This window comes from Piliocolobus tephrosceles, chromosome 14 (assembly GCF_002776525.5).
Source record: "Piliocolobus tephrosceles isolate RC106 chromosome 14, ASM277652v3, whole genome shotgun sequence".
Lineage (NCBI taxonomy): Eukaryota > Metazoa > Chordata > Mammalia > Primates > Cercopithecidae > Piliocolobus > Piliocolobus tephrosceles.
This window is the reverse complement of record NC_045447.1, coordinates 4865078-4888590: the sequence shown is the minus strand read 5'-3', so window position 1 is coordinate 4888590 and position 23513 is coordinate 4865078. Positions and strand designations below refer to the sequence as shown.

At 53.4% G+C, this 23513-nt stretch overlaps 3 protein-coding genes across 5 annotated transcripts in view; 2 read left to right on the top strand and 1 right to left on the bottom strand.

The window, feature by feature from the left end:
- STKLD1 (serine/threonine kinase like domain containing 1) overlaps window positions 1-4690 on the top strand; it is a 32816-nt gene extending 28126 nt beyond the window's left edge. The window contains exons 13-18 of the mRNA XM_023189043.2: window positions 564-704; window positions 1696-1830; window positions 2497-2625; window positions 2719-2847; window positions 3565-3705; window positions 4028-4690. Coding sequence (XP_023044811.1) covers window positions 564-704; window positions 1696-1830; window positions 2497-2625; window positions 2719-2847; window positions 3565-3705; window positions 4028-4215 — 863 coding nt within the window. The 3' untranslated portion in view covers window positions 4216-4690. The remainder of the gene's footprint in view (window positions 1-563; window positions 705-1695; window positions 1831-2496; window positions 2626-2718; window positions 2848-3564; window positions 3706-4027) is intronic.
- A 376-nt stretch (window positions 4691-5066) lies between these two features.
- Window positions 5067-18128, bottom strand: REXO4 (REX4 homolog, 3'-5' exonuclease). Of its 3 annotated transcripts, none has more exons than XM_023188987.1 (8): window positions 17650-18128; window positions 14356-14702; window positions 12468-12611; window positions 11997-12190; window positions 10683-10771; window positions 7899-7973; window positions 6926-7000; window positions 5904-6198 (listed from the first exon to the last, which is right to left on the bottom strand). In XM_023188987.1, the coding sequence occupies exons 1-8, from the start codon at window positions 17872-17874 to the stop codon at window positions 6079-6081; spliced, it is 1269 nt and encodes a 422-aa protein (XP_023044755.1). In that variant the 5' UTR covers window positions 17875-18128; the 3' UTR covers window positions 5904-6078. The 3 variants fall into 3 exon arrangements, with proteins under 3 accessions (XP_023044757.1, XP_023044755.1, XP_023044756.1); XM_023188988.1 differs by having other exon boundaries at window positions 5917-6198; window positions 14356-14524; window positions 17650-18042; XM_023188989.1 differs by lacking the exons at window positions 11997-12190; window positions 12468-12611 and having other exon boundaries at window positions 5067-6198; window positions 14356-14524; window positions 17650-18071.
- A 20-nt stretch (window positions 18129-18148) lies between these two features.
- ADAMTS13 (ADAM metallopeptidase with thrombospondin type 1 motif 13) overlaps window positions 18149-23513 on the top strand; it is a 43173-nt gene continuing 37808 nt past the window's right edge. Inside the window, 2 exon segments of the mRNA XM_023188990.1 lie at window positions 18149-18278; window positions 22893-23013. Coding sequence (XP_023044758.1) covers window positions 18256-18278; window positions 22893-23013 — 144 coding nt within the window. The 5' untranslated portion in view covers window positions 18149-18255.

Sequence of the window (23513 nt, the reverse complement as noted above, 5' to 3'; positions counted from 1 at the left end):
TTTTGCTTGTCACCCAGGCCGGAGTGCAGTGGCACGATCTCGGTTTACTGCAACCTCCACCTCCCGGGTTCAAACGATTTTCTGCCTCTGCCTCCTGAGTAGCTGGGACTACAGGCACCCACCACAACACCTGGCTAATTTTTGCATTTTTAGTAGAGACGGGTTTCCCCATGTCAGACAGGCTGGTCTTGAACTCCTGATGTCATGATCCACCCGCCTCAGCCTCCCAAAGTTCTGGGATTACAGGCATGAGCCACCATGCCCGCCCACCTTTCCAGTTTCACTGTTGAAGTTTGGAGTGCCATATAATGTTGAAATTGTGTTCAGTGCTGCCTGGCCGGCTCCCAGGGACCAGGATGGGTGGCCTGGCCAGGCAGGGCTCCCCTCTAGCCCTTCACTCCATTAGCACACACGGATTCACGGAGGCCTGCTCTAGGCCACGAGAACAAAGCAGACCTCGGTTTCCTTCATGCAAAGTGGAGATGCTATCCCCCAACCTGTGAGCCTCGTCCCACGCCCCAGCTGTGGGGCTAACCCCAGGTGTCTTCCTCTGGCCCGAGCAGCGCTGGTGCACCACCCGGAAGCCAAGGCTCCCTGCAACCAAGCCATCACCTCCGCCGTGCTGAGTGCTCTTCGGAGCTACCCCGAGGAGGAGTCGCTCCTTGTCTTGGTCTACAGCCTGCTAGCCATCACCACAACCCAGGGTGTGTCTGCCAGCCACCTCCTGCCCCACCCACACTCCAGGACAGCCCTTCCCAGGGGTCTCGGGAAGGGTTGGTTTGGGGTACTGGTGGGTTGGACAGGACAGGGCTGGGCCTCCTCCTGAGATGCACAGTGGCATTTGGCCATCTGCATTCGGTCACCCCAAATGCTGGCCGCATCCTTTTCCATCTTGATGACAAGCTTCCACTCTTTAAGTCACTGGTTCCCTCTACAGACATGCCAGGCGCAGCTGTGGGCTTCACACCGATATCTATTTCCCACACTTCCTGCCCCTTCTGGGAGGCTGGAGGGCAAATGCCCTGTGTCTCCATTCCAAAAGGCCCAGTAGGCTTCTGAAGCCGCCAGCCAGGACTGTGGGAAGGAGAGAGCCACACAGAACGCTCACAGCCTCACCCACAAATTGGGTGGGCACTGTTCTCCCCAACAGGAAGCTGGGCCTTGAGAGAGCCTAAGGACAGCCGCCAGCAGTCCCATGCAGCACAGGTCAGGGCTGGGTCCCAGCACCCTCTTTACTGCACAGACTGGATAGCTGATCATACACGACTGATCTCACTTTTGGGAGTGAAAGGAGGCACTAGGAATAGATGTCAGCTGGAACCATCAGGCAAAATGGATGTCAGTTCATCCTACCAGGATAGGGCCCCGTCATGGTTCCATCCTGGAAGGCACAGTCCGGCTCTGTGGGCCCAGGAGGCAGGGCCAGGCCCCCTGGATGGGAAGCTACAGAGGTCAGACCCAGCCTGCTAGTGGGATGGCAGCTATTGGGACTGGTGGCCCATGAGATGGACAGACTCCTCTGGGGCCAGTCCCATGTCCTCCTGTTCAGGGCTCCGTTGAGTGCACATGACTTGGCCCAGAGCAGGCACCCCTCAGGTCGCAGGTCAAATGGGACTGCAGTGCCCAAGGACAACAGAGGCAGGAAGGCTTCCTGGAGGGAGAGGCCCTGGGGCCCTCATTCTGGCCCACCCACAGAGTCAGAGTCAGTGTCAGAGGAGCTGCAGAACGCCGGGCTGCTGGAGCACATCCTGGAGCACCTCAACAGCTCCCTCAAAAACAGGGACGTCTGCGTCAGTGGCCTGGGCCTGCTCTGGGCCCTCCTGCTGGATGGTGAGGGGCCCTCCTTCTGCTGTCCCACCGGGGCTGGGAGCCCTCCCCTAGTCGCTCCCCAACTGCCCCTGAGAGCCTTTGAGGACCTCCATGTCCTGTCCCCGAAGCACGACAGCCATGGTCTGGGAAAGGCTCTTCTGAGAGCCTGCAACAGAAGAAAATCAAGGAGAGAGAAAAGGTGGGGGAGGAAAGGCCTTCTCACAGAGGCCAGGCTTCAGGACTTCTTGCCCAATGGGCAGACCCCTCAGTTTTAAGTGCCTCCTGCCCAGGGAAACGTCCTGGAATTTTCCAGGCAGTCCTGGATCCAGGGGACAGCGGTGGTGCTGGATGCCCTGTTTTGATTTTTGATTCACAGTAGGGGGGCCCTCCGGCCTGTGCTGCTTCCCCTCCTCTAGACCCCATCTTGGCACTCCAGTGCCCCAGGAAAAAGAGTGCTCCAAACCATGGAAAGCCCAGGAAACCCAACAACCCTGCCAGCACCCAAAGTGTGGGACTCTCCAAGCCTCTCCTGGGCTAATCCCCGCAACTCTCTGAGGACAGCTGACCTCTCCCACCCCATTTCTGCTCTTGTCCTTAGCTGGAGGAAGGCAGCAGATTGGGGGTGGAAGGCCTCCCTGCACACAACCAAAGCCTGGGTGTCCCCGTCCATCCCTGTCCTGGTTCCAGGTATCATTGTGAACAAGGCCCCTTTGGAGAAGGTCCCGGACCTCATCAGCCAGGTGTTGGCCACCTACCCTGCGGATGGGGAAATGGCGGAAGCCAGCTGCGGAGTCTTCTGGCTGCTGTCCCTACTGGGTGAGCTGGGTGGGCGCCCTGGGCCCCTGGGGCTGGGGAGCCGTGGGCCTCGCGCACACAGCAGGTACAAGGCAGCCCAGCCCCTTTCTGCAGGCTGCATCAAGGAGCGGCAGTTTGAACAAGTGGTGGCGCTGCTCCTGCAAAGCATCCGGCTGTGCCAGAACAGAGTCCTGCTGGTGAACAATGCCTACCGGGGACTGGCCAGCCTGGTGAAGGTGTCAGGTGAGCCTGGGGACAGGACGAGGCTGCCACCTACAGGTGGGGACAAGAATCAGCCTCCATCAGTTACATCTGCCAGGTGCCACAAACCAAAAAACAGAAGAAATCAAAAAGGAAAATAAATTAAAAACGATCTAAAGTCCAATCATCCAGAAATCACCATCAAGACTTCCATGCACACTTGATACATTCTCTCTCTGCATTATGCTACCCTGTGACCCTCTCTCTGTCCATAAACACATCACATCTGCATGTTTCCCAACATGTGGGCACACCGTGACTGATCAAAACAGCTCTGGAGTCGGTGTCTCCAATTCCCCACAACACAAACCCTGCCTGTTACCCAGCAAGACAGGCTGGGCCCGGTGCTGAGCACAGCACAACTGAGGCTCGACCCACAGCACAGTCCTTCGCAGAGCACCTGGTGCCCGGCCCAGACCCCAGCTGGTGCCTAGCGACTCCGGGCTCATGGTCTTGACCTCTGTACTACCCAACCTTCCTCAGAGTGACAACAACTCCTTTGGCTCTTGGGGGGCTGCCTCCTCTGTTCTTGTGTGGCCCTGTTCAGGCCATGCCATCCTGCTGGTCCGCCCAAGCTGATGGGGCCCCCTGGGTCTCTTGTCCTGTCCCAGCCCCCTGTGTGTGAGCCTGTCCTGGGCAGAAGGCTCTTCCCTTTCAGGGGAACAGTGGGGCATGAACCCACTCTCACCCATCCCCCAGAGCTGGCTGCCTTCAAGATGGTGGTGCAGGAGAAGGGTGGCAGTGGCCTCAGCCTCATCAAAGAGACCTACCAACTCCACAAGGATGACCCGGAGGTGGTGGAGAACGTGGGCATGCTGCTGGTTCACTTGGCTTCCTACGGTGAGAACCCCTTCTCGCATCACACCCCCTAGAGCCCAGTGGTCAGGGGTGCCTGCTCCCCCTGCAACTGACAGGGAAGGAGCGCACAGAAGACAGGCTCAACCCCACTTCTCAGCCCTCTGAAACTTCCCACACAATTTGGCATCTCCTGAACACCAGGGGTTGTCCTGGCTGAGGGGGACGCATGGGGCTCCAGAACTGCAAGGTGGCTCTATGCATGCCAAGCCCAAGGGGGACTGTGACCCACCCTTGGCCTTCTGGGGCTCCTGGCAAGGGGCACAGGAGGGGCTCTGGCCTCAGGACCTCCTTGCTCCACCCACAGAAGAGATCCTGCCAGAGCTGGTGTCCAGCAGTATGAAGGCCCTGGTCCAGGAGATCAAGGAGCGCTTCACCTCCAGCCTGGTGAGTGACAGCAACGCCTTCAGCAAACCAGGCCTCCCTCCAGGTGGAAGCCCCCAGCCGGGGTGCACCACGTCTGGGGGCCTGGAACAGATGATTGCATGGAACTGACCTTGATCTCCACATGTATAGTTTTCAAGACTGCTCTCCTGCCTGCCTATTATTCTGTCTCTATGACTGGGCCAAAATCAATAGTAAACAGGAGGGGTAATCAGACCTCTCCAACGAGTTTCCTGTCCATGACAACTGGATTGAGTCACATGAATAACTGCTCCTGGACCCGGGGACTGTCCATGAAAACTGACCTGCCTGCTTCCTCCTTCCAGGAGCTGGTTTCTTACGCAGAAAAAGTGCTCCTGAGGCTGGAGGCGGCCACCTCTCCCAGCCCCCCGGGCGGAGCAGCAGCTCAGCCCTGATGTTGGGGAGAAGACAGACACCCCACAGGCCCCTCCTCCATGTGTGCCTTCTCCCTGCCCTTCCCTTTCCATGGGCCACTGTTTCCCTTGGGGCGGGGGGGAGGGTTGTCTGGGACCAGAAGGCACACCTCACATTCCTCTTAGGTGACTAATAAAGAGGCCCAAGGCCAGTTTCTGCCTTAATCGTTTCTGGCAAGACGCCGTGACTGGCCAGTGGAGTCCTTAATTCTGCAGTCTCTATAGACCTCGCCCTGGACATGGAAGTCCTCCCAGACCATTCTAGATGAGAGTCAACACTGAGCCTCCATAGGTTCCATTCAAAGTAAACAACTGCATTTATTTTATTTTTTATTTATTTATTTTTTGAGACGGAGTCTTGCTCTGTCGCCCGGGCTGGAGTGCAGTGGCCGGATCTCAGCTCACTACAAGCTCCGCCTCCCGGGTTTATGCCATTCTCCTGCCTCAGCCTCCCGAATAGGTGGGACTACAGGCGCCCGCCACCTCGCCCGGCTAGCTTTTTTTGTATTTTTTAGTAGAGACGGGGTTTCACCGTGTTAGCCAGGATGGTCTCAAACTCCTGACCTCGTGATCCGTCCATCTCGGTCTCCCAAAGTGCTGGGATTACAGGCTTGAACCACCGCGCCCGGCCTGCATTTATTTTAAATCACATCCTCGGTGCGTCTGCACCTGTTCTGCACCTGTTCCAGCTGTCAGGTGGCTCAATAACGCCTTGGACTCCATCCCCTAGTCAGTGCCACTGGCTGTTCCTGACTCTAGTTCCCAGGGGAGTCTCAAACCGGGGCCTAGCCAAGCAAGCCACCGGCTAGCATCACATAGCTTCTCTAGCTCAAATAGCCCAAGGTCGGCACGTCTGCCGACCTCCAGGAATAACCGTGGTCACTGTGCCCAGGCGACACATCCTTGCGCTATGGGGAGAAGCCTCTGCTGGGTGACCCACCAGCCAACCCTGGGCCAATTTAGATAAACGCTCAAAGTCCAAACAGCCACAGGAAGGCCCTGATGTAACACCTGTGGTGCCGGCCAGCCATGTCTCAGGAGCTGACTGCAGACACCGGGTCTGGGCTCCTCAAGCCCAGCGGAGCTTGTTATGTCCCCTAAGACAAAGGAGGAAAATGTGGCCCCCCAAGAGGAAGGTGCTGAGCACCTCACCCCAGGGTGACTGGTCACCGAAGATGGGCGGTGACAGCACTGTACAAGCTGGCGGCCCAGAGGCCCCATCCTCGCCTCGCCCAGGCAGTCAGCAGTTGGTGAAGCATGGCCAGGCATGCTCATGGCAGCCCCTGCTGTCCACATCCTGGCTTCCTCCCTGCTCCCCACCCCGACCATCCGGGCCCAAACACACATGGACAGTAAGACTAGGTCTCAGACCACAAAGTCAAGAGGAAGGAGGACGTTCTCAGTAGCACCACGCCATGCCCCTCTGCCATGATTCTGAAAAGGTTTCACCAGAGTAGACACTGTGGGGAGATGTGATCTGTCCCTGTGACTGGTCACATTGCCTCTGTAGGGGGGCAGCAGCAGCAGCAGGGCAGGGCTGCTAGCTGTCGTCACTGCAGTGGTCTGGAGCGGTCAGCAGGGGACGCCTGTCTCGGGCCATGCTCTCCCACTCCTTCTTCACCATGACGTACAGCCTCATTGCTGCCTGGGCATCCTGAATCTAGACGACACGAAACATCCCAGCAGGTGACGAGGCATAGCTGCGGCCCACAGTCAACCCCGCAATGACTGAGCCCTCCCACTAGCCACTCTGCTAGGGACGTACTGAGTGAGATGTGGACCCGGCCAAAAAATGTCACCGAGATGGGGAGGGAGGACACAACAGAAGCAGAGGGAGCAACGACCTGATGGTCCCCACACTTCTGTGACTCAGACACCCCTCCCAGGAGAAGAAAGGGGAACCAAAAGAGGTGAAGCAACAAACACGCTGCCTTTTTAGGTTTCTGAGTGCAGGGTGATGACAGGCTGGGCGCCGGGCACAGGAGCACAAGGACCAAGCAGACGGGCACAAAGGGCCCAAAGCGCTGAGGTCACGCTGCAGGGAGTGACTGCTCCACAGAGGCGGAGCCAGCTGCTCAGCGGGCGGGTCAGGGAAGGGCTGGAGGGCTGGGGTGGGGGGGCTTTGTAATTACTTGGCAACTTTTTCTCCAAATAATGAGAATGCAGTTCTTTTGTGTTGTGTTAAATTCGTTAAATGTGCATATTTAGAATTTAACCAAAATTCCGTAGCTCTGCTCTGCCATTTTTTTGTTTTTTGACCAATAGCCTCGTAAGAAAAGCAGGTGCCCAGGCCCCTCCTCCCCCATGTCTGTGTGAGGTGACTCATGTCTGGTTGCTGGTGAGAAACCGCCCCAAACCCCATGGACTGCCCCCCAGGACACACTCACCGAACAGTGCTCCGCCTGCTGGACCTGGAGCCCAAGGATCTTCTCTGAAAGTAGTCGCAGAGACGGCCTTCCACTCTGCAAAGGGGGAAGAGGTGGGTGGGGGCCTCTGCAGGCTCTGCCCACACAGGGTCACCACACCCAGCAGGGAGGGGTTGGCTATTGAACCTCACCCAAGCAACCTACAGTTTGCCTCTCAGTGGAAGTGCTCATGGCACTTAGGGTGGCAGCCACCAGCTGCAACCTCTTTATAGCATGATGGGCTGGTGATACACTCCATCAGCCAATCAAGGGGGAGGGCCAGGGGAGGAGTCAGCATCCCCATCCCCCATCTTGAGGCCTCCCTGCTTATTTCAAGAGGGACAGCTCTGGTCAGGCACGGTGACTCACACCTGTAATCTCAGCACTTAGGAGGCCAAGGAGGGCAGATCACTTGAGCCCAGGAGTTTGACAACAGCCAGGGCAACATAGCAAGACCCTATCTCTACAAAAAAATGAAAAAATCAGTCGGGGTGGTGGCATATGCCTGCAGTCCCAGCTATTTCAGAGGCTAAGGTGGAAGGATTGCTTGAGCCTGGGAGGCGGCAGTTACGGTGAGCCGAGATCATGCCACTGCACTCTAGCCTGGGTGACAGAGCAAGACCCTGACTAAAAAAAAAAGAAAGAAAAAAAAAAAAAGAGGATGAAGAACAGCTGTGCCCTTGGCACCCTCTACAGTAGATACGACAGTGGCACCAGGCCCTTAGTCAGTGACCCTGTTTCAGAGGTTAGAGTGGAAATAACTTGCCTTCCGTTGCAGTCATTTTTAAGGTCAGCAATTAGCAGAACTCTATTTTTAAACATTCCTTCTAGTTTTAAAGGTTAAAAGGAAAAACAAAAACCCTTTAACCAACAAGTCGGCCACCAGTGACCAGAAACAATGAAGTGACCAGCAAAACAGAAATACGGTATCTTGAGTCACACTCATTTTAAGTACCTTTACTTGACTCTTGAAAGGTTTATATTTCTGCGTGTCTCGAATCTTCTTTTTTGGATGATCAAGAAACAGTACCTAGAAAAAGAAAATATAATGATAATCATTTTCATTTTTGGTTTATAGTAGCAGAATCCCCTCCCCCCACCACCTTACAAGTAACATCTTTGTGTGTGTGTGACATAGTCTTGCTCTGTCACCCAGGCTGGAATGCAGTGGCTCAGTCTTGGCTGACTGCAACCTCCGCCTCCAGGTTTCAAGTGATTCTCCTGCCTCAGCCTCCCGAGTAGCTGGGATTACAAGTGCCCGCCACCACGCCTGGCTGATTTCTGTATTTTTCAGTAGAGACAAGGTTTTGCCATGTTGGCCAGGCTGGTCTCGAACTCCTGACCTCAGGTGATCCACCTGACTCGGCCTCCCAAAGTGGTGGGACTACAGGTGTGAGCCACCGTGGCTGCCCTGCAAGTAACATCTTGTAGGGAATCCAAGTATGTCACACACACACGGAAACGAGGCATTGATACGAACTTAAACTCCATGAGGAAATTTATCACACTGACTTAAGCTGATGCCCAACAGTCAGAGACAATAAAAACAAAATCTTGAAATCAAGGAAGTAGGAGAAAAACAGTCAACAATTAACCAGCAACCAACTTATTCCTATATTATACTTGTATTTTGAGTTGGTTCTGCACATCAGGAAGTTGGAAATAACACATTTTAACAGCTCATCTTGCAATCTTAGCATGCAATCTTTTTTTTTTTTTTTTGAGACAAGAGCCTTGCTCTGTCCCCCAGGCTGGAGTGCAGTGGCACGATCTCAGCTCATTGCAAGCACCGCCTCCTGGGTTCATGCCATTCTCCTGCCTCAGCCTCCTGAGTAGCTGGGACTACAGGCGCCCGCCACCATGCCTGGCTAATTTTTTGTATTTTTTAGTAGAAACGGGGTTTCACCATGTTAGCCAGGATGGTCTTGATCTTCTGACCTCATGATCTTCCCGCCTCGGCCTCCCAAAGTGCTAGGATTACAGGCGTGAGCCACCGCACCTAGCCTTTTTTTTTTTTTGATAGGCTCTCACTCTGTCACCTGGGCTTCAGTGCTATGGGGTAATCATGGCTCCCTGCAGCCTTGACCTCCTGGGCTCAACTGATCCTTCCACCCCAGCCTTCTGAGTAGCTGGGACAACAGGCACATGCCACCACACCTGGCTAATTTAAAAATTTTTTATAGAGATGGGGTCTCCCTATGTTATTCAGGCTGGTCACTAACTCCTGGCCTCAAGCAATCCTCCAGCCTCAGCCTCCCAAAAACCTGTGATTACAGACATGAGCCACTGTGTCTGGTCCTTAGCATAATCTTCAAGAAAGACTTAAACATGTGTTGCACAAGTTACCAGGGATGAAGCCAGAGTCAGGAGGGAAGGACAAGTTACCACAGTGGCAGTCTCTGAGGGGATATGACAGGAGCACACAAGACTTTCTGTGAGGATATTGCCCGGGTGGTTCTCAACTCAGTTTCACCCTCTATAAACAAGCATGAACACCTCTGGCATCTTTAATGGATTCAAGAGATCTCTATAGTGCCATAACGGGAGCACTACAGCAAAGGCTGCTGTTTGACCATTAGCATCTCTGCCACTTCCTTCTGAACGGCCTCAAGTTCCTCACCACGCCCAAGTGCTTCAAGCCGGTAGGCAGAGGTGAGAACTTAAGAAGTATCTCTCCCATCTAGCAGACTGGCCTCCCCGCTGTTCCCACTGTGTCCTTTAAACCAACATCCAGCATTTGCCCATAAACTCAAAGTGACCCCCACCCTGTTCTCCTGTAAATATACGCATACTCGCTCTGCCTGACTCTTCATTCCTGCCTCGGATGACCAGGGGATGGCGGGCTGCCCTCCCCACCCATGAGGCCTGCCCTGCCCAGGGTCTGTGTATGTCTTTGAACTTGTTTCCCACAGTGCTGGTGTCTGAATTTGCACCTTCCATCTGAACAACCAGGGGCTGCCTCAGGTGGGATTTTCCTCGGGATGCCAGGAAGAAGGCAAAGGCAAGCTCCCAGGGCCAGGGTGATGGTCAGGCAGGCGTAACCTGAACACGGGCCACAGGGCATCTGCCAGGATAAACTAGTTTCCTGCAGAGGGACCCTGGTCACGGATAGGACAACTGGGCATTAGGCCCTCTTCCAGGTAAAAGAGGTAGCAGCACCTTCATTTCTTGTTAGGGTGGGATTGCCAGCCGCTCTGGTACGGGAACCCCAGTTTTGCTGGGGGCTCTCAAAACAAGAGCCTCACATGGTTCCTAAAACACAGTAAGAACTCAGCACGTGGTATCTGATATTATTACCAAAGTATTCCCAACACAGGGCACAAACCCAACCATTTTAAAAAACTCCACCCTGTAATCCCAGCACTTTGGGAGGCCAAGATGGGCGGATCACGAGGTCAGGAGATCGAGACTATCCTGGCTAACACGGTGAAACCCCGTCTCTACTAAAAAATACAAAAAACTAGCCGGGCGAGGTGGTGGGCGCCTATAGTCCCAGCTACTCGGGAAGCTGAGGCAGGAGAATGGCGTAAATGCGGGAGGTGGAGCTTGCAGCGAGCTGAGATCCGGCCACTGCTCCAGCCTGGGCGACAGAGCAAGACTCAGTCTCAAAAAAAAAAATAAATAAATAAATAAATAAATAAAAATAAAAAAATAAAAAACTCCACAACACAGCACAAGGGGGTGAGTGTAACACGCACGGAGCAGGGGCAGGCCGAGTCCCCAGGAGGGAACCCAGTACCTTCAGGTCATTATGCAGAGCGTGTCCCACTAGAATTCTGCCCTTCAGCATCTCTGCCACTTCCTTCTGAACAACTTCAAGCTGTTCTCCTGGAAAATCAACACAAAGCAGCGGTTTTTTGCAACACACACATCACCATCTTTCTTTGAGGAGGCAGCCCCGCTCCCACCTCTGGTCAGCCCTAAGACAAAGGGTCAGGCCAGCAATGCCACCGCGGAGGGTGACTCGAAGCCACCACACCCACCGACCCCCTGGGAGAAGTGCCTTGCGGGCCCCTGGCAGGGATGGCTGCGAGGACCACCTCTGAGGAGAGGAGTAAAGTGCTCTTCACAGTCTGCAAAGTCGGCTCGTGGCTGGAGGAGAGCATATGTTGAGCGCAGGCACTGAGAAACTTTTAGAGCCACCTGGCAGCGCGGTTCTGCCTATTCAACCTCATAATTTACTTGACAATTTTCCTAATGGAAATAAAAACAAAACTGCCCCCACAAAAACGAGCAGAGATGTGCTGCCCTAGGCCCTGGGCTCCAGAGGCAGCCCTGCCTGCTTTTGGGGACCACCCCACCACCAACCCCACGTGTACTCCCAAACAGGGCTGACTAGACCAAGGGTGGCCCGAGCCAAGTAGGACCAGCTAATTTTTTAAAAACAGTTTTTACAAGGCCGGGTGCGGTGGCTCATGCCTGTAATCCCAGAACTTTGGGAGGCCGAGGCAGGCAGATTACCTGAGGTTGGGAGTTCGAGACCAGCCTGACCAACATGAAGAAACCCTGTCTCTACTAAAAACACAAAATTAGCTGGGCGTGGTGGCGCATGCCTATAATCCCAGCTACTCGGGAGGCTGAGGCAGGAGAATCGCTTGAACCCAGGAGGCAGAGGTTGCAGTAAGCCGAGATTATGCTATTGCACTTCAGCCTAGGCAACAAGAGCAAAACTCCATCTCAAAAAAAAAAAAAATTTTTTTTTAGAAACAAGGTCTCACTATGTCGTCCAGGCTGGACCTGAATTCCTGGGCTCAAGCAGTCCTCCCTCCTTGGGCTCCGGAGTAGCTGGGACTACAGGCATGAGCCACCATGCCCGGCTACTGACCTGGTCTTCAAGTCAGTGGACAGGAGGCAATGAAGTGCAAGGCAGAAATGGGTGTAAAGCCGTCTAAGGATGCTCTTTGTATTTGAAAACCCATCGCCCCAAGAGGAGACAAGACACATCGAAACTAGCTACAGTGAGTGGTCTCAGAAGGAAAAGGGAACAAAAGAGAGAAAATGCATCCACAGTTACGACTTTCCCTTCTAAGTTCCTGAGCTGCAGATGACATACCCTGCTTGAGGTTCTCAGGCCGAATCCCACTGACCGCTGTCCTATAGTCCGTCACGGGCTCAGTTGGTTTGATGTACTTATCATAAACGCACTTCCCATACTGGTTCACGATGGATACACGGGCGGCCACGCTGTCCTCCCCCTTAGGGCCCACGCCCACCATCTCACAGTCCAAGGCTAAGGCTCTTGTCAGGCTGAAGGGTAACCAAAGGCTCTAGTTTAATAAACACAGCAGGACACAGGGCTCCAGGTCAGAGCCCCAGGGATCCACGGACAAAGTGTCAGCAAGCTCTCTGCCCCTCACTCATTTGCACCCACGTGACAAGCTCTGTGCGGTCCTGGTTCTTAGCAGGACCCTGGGAGGTGCTTGCTCCATTCACCTCGGGGAGAGGAAAGTATCCTCTTCCTTGAAGAAGCCCCGCCCTCTACGGCTAAGCATCCCCAGCAGATCCCGCTCTGAGACCAGCGTACCCGCCGAAGGCCTGCTCTTTCACGAGGCTGAGGCTGACGCTGCCCTCGCTCTGACCCAACTGTTTCCTCGCTATCTTGGCCGCTTCTGGACCTATGGCAGCTTCGATATCCGCCGGGTCCACGTCGTCAAACCAGATGTCTTCCCTAAAAGGCAAAGGTAACAAGCTGATCACCAGAAGAGCCTAGTGTAATTGGCGGGGCGGGGCTGTGCGGCTGACTGTGCAGGTGAGTGGAGCGATGGCACAGCCTGCCTCTCCCACAGGCTAGCCCCAGACACCCCGACCGCTGGCCCTGCTGCTTCTGCTATTTTGATTATCTTGACATTTTCCTTTTTTTTTTTTTTGAGATGGAGTCTCACTGGGTCACCCAGCCTGGAGTGCAGTGGCACGATCTTGGCTCACTGCAACCTTTGCCTCCCAGGTTCAAGCCACTCTCTTGCCTCAGCCTCCCTAGTAAGTATCTGGGATTACAGGCGCCCACTACCACGCTTGGCTAATTTTTTGTATTTTTAGTAGATATGGGGTTTCGTCATGTTGGCCAGGCTGGTCCTGAACTCCTGACCTCAAGTGATCCGCCCGCCTCGGCCTCCCAAAGAGCTGGGATTACAGGTGTGAGCCACAGCGCCTGGCCTCATCTCCTTTCTAATTAGAAAATACACTCATTATTTAAGATTTAGGAACACAGACAAGCACAAAGAATATAAAACAGAAACATAGAACCCACCGCCCAGGTGTAATGAGTGCTAGCATTTTAATAACGAAAGGAACGGGTTCATTATCAAACACTTGGGAAACACAGACAGACACAATGCCTGTAAGATGGAAACACAGAACCCTTTGCCCTCCATACTTGGATGCTCACGCAGGTACATAACACCTGCCTGGGGAGTCTGCCTCTAAGGCTAAGGTTAAATGTCATTTCCTTAGAAAAGCCCTTCCTGGCCCCACTGAATGGACACGTCCCCCTTGTCCCAGGCTCCCAACACCTTCTCCTCACCAGATTTATTCTATCCACACTTAGGCAACAGCTGCCGTTTACAGTCTGTCTACTGCACTTGATAATGAGCCTCAAGAGGAAGCAGCGGGCCCGCCTCACTGAACTCTATCCCAGACAGCCTGCCTAGCACAACACAGGGAGGCCCCCAAATGGCTCCTTCGTCAGCCGTCAGCGACCATGTCCTGAACACCCAGGCGACACGAAGCCAGCTGTGACTTACGAACACATCACCTCCAGCTGAACCATTCAGAGATAGCCACTGACTCCTGGTCCACCCCACGTGGGTGGCCCGCACAGGGTTTATTCTTTTCACTTGTTTTTTTGAGTCTCGCTCCATCACCCGGGCTGGAGGCAGAAGTGCAATCACAGCTCACTGCAGCCTTGACCTCCTGGGATCAAGTGATCCTCCCACCCTGGCCTCCTGAGGAGCTGCGGCGACAGGCAACAGGCACCACACCTGGCTCCATCACAGGGTTGAAGTAATCACCAGGCACTGAGCCAACAGAGCCAACCTCGCCATCTCCTTGTGACGCCACCAGGACTAACACAAGGCACAGAGGACGTCAGGAACTTGCCCCAAGCCACCCAACTGGCGAGAAGCAGGGACAGGCCTCATAGTCGGGTCTTTCTGGCTTCAGCATGCTTTCCTTCCACACACGTGTACTGGCACCCACTAAATGCTGAGCTCTGGTCAACGCTCGGAAGAAGCAGGCCCTGCCTTATCATGCCCACACTCTAGGGGAATACAAGTAACAGCAAGTAAACAAGGAACAGACGACATCAGGGTAAGGTGATGGAGAGACTGTGGTGAGGCCACCAGCCTCCATAAGGAGGCAGGCCTTGGTGAAGTCGCTGCGCCTCGGTTCTCAGTGGTGAGGTGGCCCATACTTACTTGGTGGGTGGGGCCGGGGCTGCCTCCTTAGCTTTCCGCTTCTTATGCTTGATGTCCCCCCGTTCTGGAACAGTATCACTATTTGTCTTTTCCTTGGTTCCTTTCTTATTGTGCTCTGCTCCACCGGCCTTGCTGCAAGGTACTGGCGCCTTCCTGTCCATCTTGGAGCCTGAAGGAACAGAGCCCCTGCTGACCTCTTGGTCTTTTCCTGCCGGCATCTCCTCTCCCTTCACTTGAGGTGAGGTCTCTTTTTTGTTTTGCTGGATAATTTTGGGCTTCTTTTTGGAACCCATCTGAGAGATGACAAGAGGCTTTTCTGGGGCCTGAGATTTTTGTTTCAGCAGCCACTGGGACCCAAAATAAAATACATGCTACATTTGAATTTGGAAATTACACACAGCAGATTGAAAAAAAACTTACGTGTATGTATATACACACATATACACCAGTCACATCTATACAATTCCCATTCACATCACTAAAATTCATTTTCAAACGGTTTGGAAAAAGCTTTTTCGTTCTCATGAGTCACTTGTGGTGAAATACTGTTTCTTTGCTTATCTTATAATGCATTTTACACCTGCTCCTTCAGGCATACAAAATTTCACTCATTCCACACCTTAGGTACCTGTTAAGTGGCTGGACACCGCAGACCACTTCCCTTTTCAGTTTATCTAGAAAGAATTTTGGAGTTAACTTCCCTCACAGCTTGGGCCAACACCCTGCTACACAGAAATCACTTTTTTTTTTTTTTTTACAAGATTCCCTGGTTTGCTACTGCTGTGAAGGTCTCAGGGAGGTGGGGGGTGTGATAAACGAAAAGAAAAGCTGTCAAGCTGGAGTGGCTGAAGAACTGCTGGCAGCCACAGCTTGGCTGTCACCCAAGCAGAGGCTCCTGTGATCTTAGAGCCCAGCTTCCTCCCTGAGTTCAAATCCCCAGCTGGAACGGGCTCCACCACAGTGCGATGATGAGGAGGGTGTTACTCACCTGTTCCTGTGATAGGTAAAGAACTGAAGAGCTGACTTTCTTGGATGAATTAACAAAAAAACTCAGAAGTTTCCCTATAGCAAACATCCCTTCCATTCACTTATTTTGCTTTTCTTTCTTGGGAGAAGAGGAGTTGGTGTTCAAGAAATCCCACAGAACCCTGAGGCTGCCCATGGGAATTTGACTGGTCCCGTGTGTCAAGACAGGAAAATCATTAGGAAAGCCTGCACTGAGATATTGTGCAGAGTATTAGGAGGTTCAAGAAGCATTCGGGGAGGCTGAGGTGGGAGGACTGCTTGAACCAGGAGTTGAAGATCAGCCTGGGCAACAAAGTGAAACCCCATCTGTATTAGTTCATTGTGCATTGCTATAAAGGAATACCTGTGTTTGGTAATTTACAAACAAAACGGGTTTATTTAGCTCACAGTTTTGCAGGATGTACAAGAAGCATGGTGCCAGCATCTGTTTCTGGTGAGGCCGCAGGAAGCTTCCCATCATGGTGTAAGGTGAAGGGGGAGCAGCTGTGTCGCATGGGGAGAGAGCAAGCAAGAAAGGTGCTAGGCTCTTTTAAAACAACCAGCTCTCGAATGAACTAGCAGAGTGAGAATTTACTCATTACTGAGGGGAGAGCACCAAGTCATTCGTGAGTGATCTACCCCCATGACCCAATACCTCCTATGGGCCCCATCTCGAACACTGGGGATCATATTTCCTTTTTGAAAAACTACTTTTTACTTTTTTTAGAGACGGAATCTCACCATGTTGCTCAGGCTGGACTTGAACTCCTGAGCTCAAGTGATCCTCCTGCCTGGGCCTCCCAAAAGTGCTGGGGATACAGATGTGCGCTACTCAGGAGGCTGACGCAGGAGAATCACTGGAGTCCAGGCAGCAGTGAGCTACGATCCTAACAGTAGCTTCAAGGGAGCACCAAGGGATGTGGTAAGAATGTATGAGTGACACACGAGGAAGAGTGTCTGGGAGAGAGCAGGCAATCTCTAGGGAAGCACCAGTCACTCACTAGAGAGACAGGAGGTAAAACACAGTCTTAAAGCATGGACTCCAGAGTCAGCCACCTGGTTCCCAGCCGCAATCTTAGACGATCTATTTAACCTTTTCCAGCCTATTTCCTCACCTGTGCAATAGACATGATGAAAGTGTCCACCTCACGGTCTTATTGTGGGGATTGCAACACACATGGCACAGAGCACATGGTAGAGTGCACATTTTAGGAGCTCAATTAATATTTATTTCAAGATCATAAGTGTTGCTAGAACCCTCTCACGTCTGCTATCTGCTTTTCACCTCTACACAGGGATCTTCTTTCTCCCTGTCTTGCTACACAGACCAGTGTGTTCTTTTGTTGTTGTTGTTTAAGATGAAGTCTTGCTCTGTCGCCCAGGCCGGAGTGCTGTGGCACATTCTCTGCTCATTGCACCCCTGCCTCCCGGGTTCAAGTGATTCTCCTGTCTCAGCCTCCCTAGTAACTGGGACTGCAGGCACGCGCCACCACGCCCGGCTAATTTTTTTGTATTTTTAGTAGAGACAGGGTTTCACCATGTTGGCCAGGCTGGTCTCGAACTCCTGACCTCAAATGATTCACCCGCCTCGGCCTCCCAAAGTGCTGAGATTACAGGCGTGAGCCGCCAAGCCCAGCCACAAGTGTGTTCTTTTCACTGTCCTTGGGTGGTTCATCTGGTTTCGGGATTTTTTTTTTTTTTTTTTGAGACGGAGTTTCACTCTGTTGCCCAGGCTGGAGTGCAGTGACACGATCTCGGCTTACTACAGCCTCTGCCTCCCGGGTTCAAGCGATTCTTCTGCCTCAGCCTCCCCAAGTAGCTGCGCGGGCGCGCGCCATCACGCCAGGCTAATATTTTTGGCATTTGTTTAGTAGACATGGGTTTTCACCATGTTGGCCCGGCTGGTCTCGAACTCTTGACCTCAGGGGATCCGCCCGCCTCGGCCTTCCAAAGTGCTGGGATTACAGGCACGAGGCCGCGCGCCCGGGCTGCTTTCGGGATTTTAAGCTAAATTTCTCTTTGTAAAATCTATTCTAGTTAGTTCATTATGCAAAAGGTACAAGGGTTTATCTCTGCTTTTTTGTACTTGAAATAATTCATCAATTTCATGCAAACAAGTTCGAGACCTCCCTCAACAGGCCACCTTTCCTGTGAAAAGACGTTTACAAGATTTCGATTCAAACCTGCCTTTACAGGTCCTAAATTTTGGGGCTACCCAAGTCTTTCCTTCCGTCGCGTTGGGCGGGAATGAGCTGCGCAGCGCTGCGCCCCGGCCCCCTCAAGCCTCACCTCTTGCAGCGCCTTCCAGTTTTGAGAAAAGTCTTCTGGTGCCTTTGGAGGTCGCACCACAACACCAGGGCCGCTTCCTGGCTTCTTGCTTACTTCCTGCGCCTTGCTTTTCCAAAACCTTTTTTTCTTCTTGTTTTTCTTCCGAGTGAGCGTCTTGACAGGACTCGGCTTAGCCACGGGGCTGCTCGGGGCGCGCTTGGAGGCGGGGACCTTCGCCTTCACCATCCTGCTGGGCGGTCCAGCGCCTGGGCCGGCGGCCACCCGAGACCCCGGCCTCCCCAGGCCCGGCGCCGCGGCAGCACAATGGCCTGCCCAGGCCAGGCCGAAACACACTCACCCCAGCGACCCGGCCCAGGAAAAGACTCCGGAAGAGACCCCGCACGCGTCCAGCATGCCTCAGGGCGCACGCTCCAGTCCCCGGAAGTGCTTGTCTCTCCGCAACCGGCTGGAAACCGGGCCTCCGCCTCTGGTTCCGCGCAGCCTGGGCGGTTAGCCCGCACCGGACTTGGGCCGCCGCCGCGTTAGCCAGCGGCATCCGGAGTCATCGACCTCGAGTTTGATTGGGCAAGCCGAGGACTTCCCCAAGATCCGGGATGGGGATGAGAGATGCGGACGCCAGAAGGGAACTGGTGGGCCGCTGTGTGTGTAGCACCGGGTGGGGCAGCAGCGCGTGAGGGCACTGGGCCGTCGGGCTAGTGAGAGCCGGGCCTGGTCCCTGGACTGCGTCCTGGAGTCTCTGCCCTTTCCCGCCTTGGGCTGCTCCACGCTTAACCTCACAGCGGCTCATCTGCTATATACAGTGGGGAAACTGAGGCCCAGGCACGGGGAGGAGTTCCCGCCAGTTCACTGTGTAGCAGGACGAGCCGCAGACAAGAACCCTTCAGACACCGAACTGTAGAAGGGAAAGGGCTTTATTTAGCTGGGAGCATCTGCAGACACAGGTCTCCAAAAACCGAGCTCTCCCAGTGTGCAATTCCTGTCCCTTTTAAGGGCTTACAACTCTAAGGGGGTCCGTGTGAGAGGGTCGTGATGATTGAGCAAACAGGGGGCACGTGACTCGGGGCTGCATGCACTGGTAATCAGAAAGCAACAGGACAGGACAGGGATTTTCACAATGCTTTTCCATACAATGTCTGAAATCTGTAGATAACATAACCAGTTAGGTCAAGCGTCGATCTTTAACCGGGCCCAGGGCGCAGCGCCAGGCTGTCTGCCTGTGGATTTTATTTCTGCCTTTTAGTTTTTACTTCTTCTTTCTTTGGAAGCAGAAATTGGGCATAAGACAATATGAGGGGTGGTCTCCTCCCTTAACCTCTGCCTCCTGGGTTCAAGTAATACCCCTGCCTCAGCCTCCTGAGTAGCTGGGATTGCAGGTGCACGCTATCATGCTCTGCTCGTTTTTGTATTTTTAGTAGACCTAGGGTTTCACCATGTTGGCCAGGCTGTCTTAAACTCCTGACCTCAAGTGATCTATCCGCCTTGGCCTCCCAAAGTGCTGGGATTACAGGTGTGAGCCACCGTGCCCGGCTGAGAGTGGATAGATTTGATGTGCATGTGTAACAGGCAAAGGTTGATGGAGTAACAGGGAGGTGAGGCTCCTAGGATTTTGGTCTGAGCAACTGGGTGTGGCCATTTATCATCTCAATAAATGTCTGCAGGAGGCAGGGTGAAGTATGGGAGTGGAGCCATGAGCTCCTTTTCACACTTGCTGAGTTTGAATGGGCCTTCAGTCACTAACGAGAGACGTCTAATCAGCAGCAGGATCTAAGATTCCTAAGCTTAGAGAAGGGTCAGTGCTGGAGATGTAATTTGGAAATCGTCAGCATATAATTAGTGTTGAAACCATGAGCCTGGGTTAGTTCACCCAAGGAGAGAGTACCAATATAGGGAGTGAAGGGCTAAGGCCAGATAACAGGTGCTTGGGGCTCTCCAGGGGCGAAGCAGCAGAGGAGGCTGAGGGGGAGCAGTCAATGTGGTGGGAGGAGAGGTGGATGTGAGTGGCATTAGAGAATCCAGGGGGAGAATAAACCACGTCAGATGCTGCTGAGAGGCTAAGACGAGGACAGAGAGATGGGAACCAGATATGGCACTGAGATTGTCAACAAGTCCACTGAAAAGGGTTTTCTTTTTTCTTTTTTTTCTTTTTTTTTTGAGATGGAGTCTTGCTCTCTGCCCAGGCTGGAGTGCAGTGGTGTGGTATCAGCTCACCACAATCTCCACCTCCTGGGTTCAAGCAATTCTTCTGCCTCAGCCTCCTGAGTAGCTGGGACTACAGGTGCATGCCACCATGCCCAGCTAATTTTTGTATTTTTTTTTTTTGAGACGAAGTTTTGTTCTTGTCACCCAGGCTGGAGTGCAATGGTGCAATCTCGGCTCACTGCAACCTCCCCCTCCCGGGTTCAAGTGACTCTTCTGCCTCAGCCTCCCGAGTAGCTGGGATTACAGGCATGTGCCACCATGCCTGAATAATTTTGTACTTTTAGTAGAAATCGGGTTTCTCCATGTTGGCCAGGCTGGTCTCGATCTCCAGACCTCGGTGATCCACCCGCCTAGGCCTCCCAAAGTGTTGGGATTACAGGCGTGAGCCACCACACCTGGCCTAATTTTTGTATTTTTAGTAGAGATGGGGTTTCACTACGCTGGCCAGGCTGATCTTGAACTCCTGACCTTGTGATCTGCCTGCCTCAGCCTCCCAAAGTGCTGGGATTACAGGCGTGAGCCACCGCACCTGGCCTAATTTTTGTATTTTTAGTAGAGATGGGGTTTCACTACACTGGCCAGGCTGATCTCGAACTCCTGACCTTGTGATCCGCCTGCCTCAGCCTCCCAAAGTGCTGGGATTACAGGCGTGAGCCACCGCACCTGGCCCGGGTTTTCTTTTTAAAAAAGGAAAAAAACTTTGTTCCAGCAGTTTACAAACCAGGGCAATGCAGCCTTCTGTACAAAGGTGCATTCCAGAGAACAAAGAGAACAAAAAAATAGGTTGTCTTTTGTAGAGAACTTCTGCTCAGGTTCCCACTTTGGTCCACTTATGCAAATGAGGAAGGCACACTTGCTTAGTTCTGACTGGTTAATACTTACTGAGTTCAGATTGCTCGATGTGGGTCACAGTCAATGGGTTGATTCTGGTGGCATAAATAGGAACAGACAGCTATGAAACCATCCCAGAGGTAAGCAAGAGTGGGGGCTTTCCAGGAATGCAGAATGTGTGTGTGACCCTAGTCAGCAAATGGCTTCTAGGTCCTACTTTGAATTTAGACCCGGTTAGTGACTTGGGAACTATCATGAAGGATTGGCTCTTTCAGGGTTCACAAAGTTATTGGTGACCTTTTAAAGATTAATTTCAGTGGGATGTGGGAATTGGAGGCAAGGAAGTGGAGATAGCTACTGAAAATAATGTTTCCAAGTTCTTTTTCTTTTTTTTTTTTTGAGACAGAGTCTCGCTCTGTCGCCCAGGCTGGAGTGCAGTGGCCAGATCTCAGCTCACTGCAAGCTCCTCCTCCTGGGTTTACGCCATTCTTCTGCCTCAGCCTCCGAGTAGCTGGGACTATAGGCGCCCGCCACCTCGCCCGGCTAGTTTTTTTTTTTGTATCTTTTAGTAGAGACGGGGTTTCACCTTGATAGCCAGGATGGTCTCGATCTCCTGACCTCGTGATCCGCCCGTCTCGGCCTCCCAAAGTGCTGGGATTACAGGCTCGAGCCACCGCGCCCGGCCTCCAAGTTCTTAAAGAAAGCCAGAAACAGGGCTATGGTAGGAGGACAGTGCGGGTCAAGGGAAGGTTGTTGATTGTAATCAAGAGACACCAGAGTGGTCTGGGTGTGGTGGGGCTCATGCCTGTAATCCCAGCACTTTGGGAGGCCGAGGCAGTCAGCTCACCTGAGGTCAGGAGTTTGAGACCAGCTTGGCCAACATGGTGAAACTCCACTTCTACTAAATATACAATAACTAGCCAGGCGTGGTGGCGGGCACCTGTAATCCCAGCCACGAGGGAGGCTGAGGCAGGAGAATCACTTGAACCTGGGTGGTGGAGGCTGCAGTGAGCCGAGATCGTGCCAGTGCACTCCAGCCTGGGTGACGCAGCAAGACTCTGTCTCAAAAAACAAAAACCAAAAAAGAGACAGCAGAATCATGTATGCTGATGGGGTGAACCAGGTACTAGGATCTCGACATCTAAGCATGCCCCCTTCTCCAAGAGCCTCCTTACCTTCCTGCATGGAAGCACACCCTCCCCTCCAGCCCCCCATTCCTTTATTCTGCTGTATTTTTCCCCATGACACTTACCGTCTTTGAACAGAGTACATACACAACACGTGTTTGTCTAGCAACTGTGCTGTCTGGCTCTTTCCTAGAATTTAAGCTGTGAGAGGCCGACGCTGCTGTCCGCCTGGCTCGTGGCTGCTTTCCTGGTGTCTAGCACAGAGCCTGGCCTGTTTCAGGGGCTCAGTGAAACGTTTGTTGGCTGAAGGAATGATTGAATGGCTCTAGCAGAGGGACAGAAACTAACGACGCAGGAGAAGAGAGCTGGGAAGGGATCCAGAGCTGGGGCCTGGCAGGGAGTGTAGGTGCGTCCTCCCTGATTGCAGAGGAGGAAAGAGGTTGCACTTTGAGGGGTGGAAACACAAGGTGAATCCCCCTGATGGTCATCAGCTTGTGCGGCTGTGTGGGTGTGAGGGGTGTAAAAGAGTGGTTTGGAGCATGTGAAGAGAGCCTTCCAGGAGGTGAGGGGGATTGCCAGGCGGTTTGTGATAATGCGGAGATCTGGTGCCGTGCAGCCTGCTTCTGCGACTCTCCCCATCAGGCACAGGCACAGAGTAGGCAGAAAGTTGAGCCAGAACCGCGATGTCTTTGGCACAGCCTTTCATCTGTCAGATGGGAGCGGGGACCCCAGAGAGAGAGCCAGCCCAAGGTCCTGGCATCCTCGGGAACCCCTGTCTGCGGGTTTCTGGTCCAGTGTCCCTTCTAGATGGCTAGGCCTCTGAGGAGGTGGGTGTGCACATCCGGAGAGCCCTCTGGAGTGCAGGACTGGGCTGCGGGGTACCCTGAACTGCAACCATCTTAGAGCAAGGTCCAGGCTGCAGCAGGAGGAGTTGCAGGCCGCCCACCCTAGCCACGGCCCTGCCCTGGCAGGAAGCTTCCAAGAGTAAACACTGCCTAATTGTCCCGCCCAGCGAGCAGGCCTGTCCATTCCACGCTGGCCAGATTCCCAGTCACCAAGGCCCCCTCTCACTGCTCCACTCTGCAGGCTGGTTCTCCTGAGGATGCGCCAGCGTCACCCCCGGGCAAGATGCCCTTCCCTCTGTGTGGCCGGAATCCTTGCCTGTGGCTTTCTCCTGGGCTGCTGGGGACCCTCCCATTTCCAGCAGGTGGGCGCATTTGCAGGAGCGGGGGTATTCTGGGAGCCTCTCGGTGGGGTATTCTGAGCTACCTGGGGCGAGGGGAGTGCCAAACAGCTGACTACATCAGCTTTGGGGTTTGCGCTGGGCAGGGAAGTCTGCACTTGGGGTTTTGGGGGATGAAGTGTGCTCACTGAAGAGGGACTCGGTGTCTCAGTACCACCTGCTCATCCAGTGAAGCTGAACAGACAGATACTAGTTTGTCCCAAACTATGTGGGTTGCTCTTCTCTGCCTCTCCCTTCCTCTCCCGCTCCCTGTCTCTGATTTCCCCCTCTCCTTCTTGGTTGGCCACACCCACCTCCTGCTTCCTGTCTCTTTCTTCATCCGTCTCTTTTTCTTCTTTCCTTCCTTCCTTCCTTCCTTCCTTCCTTCCTTCCTTCCTTCCTTCCTTCCTTCCTTCCTTCCCTCCCTCCCTCCTTCCCTCCTTCCTTCCTTCCTTCCTTCCTTCCTTCCTTCCTTCCTTCCTTCC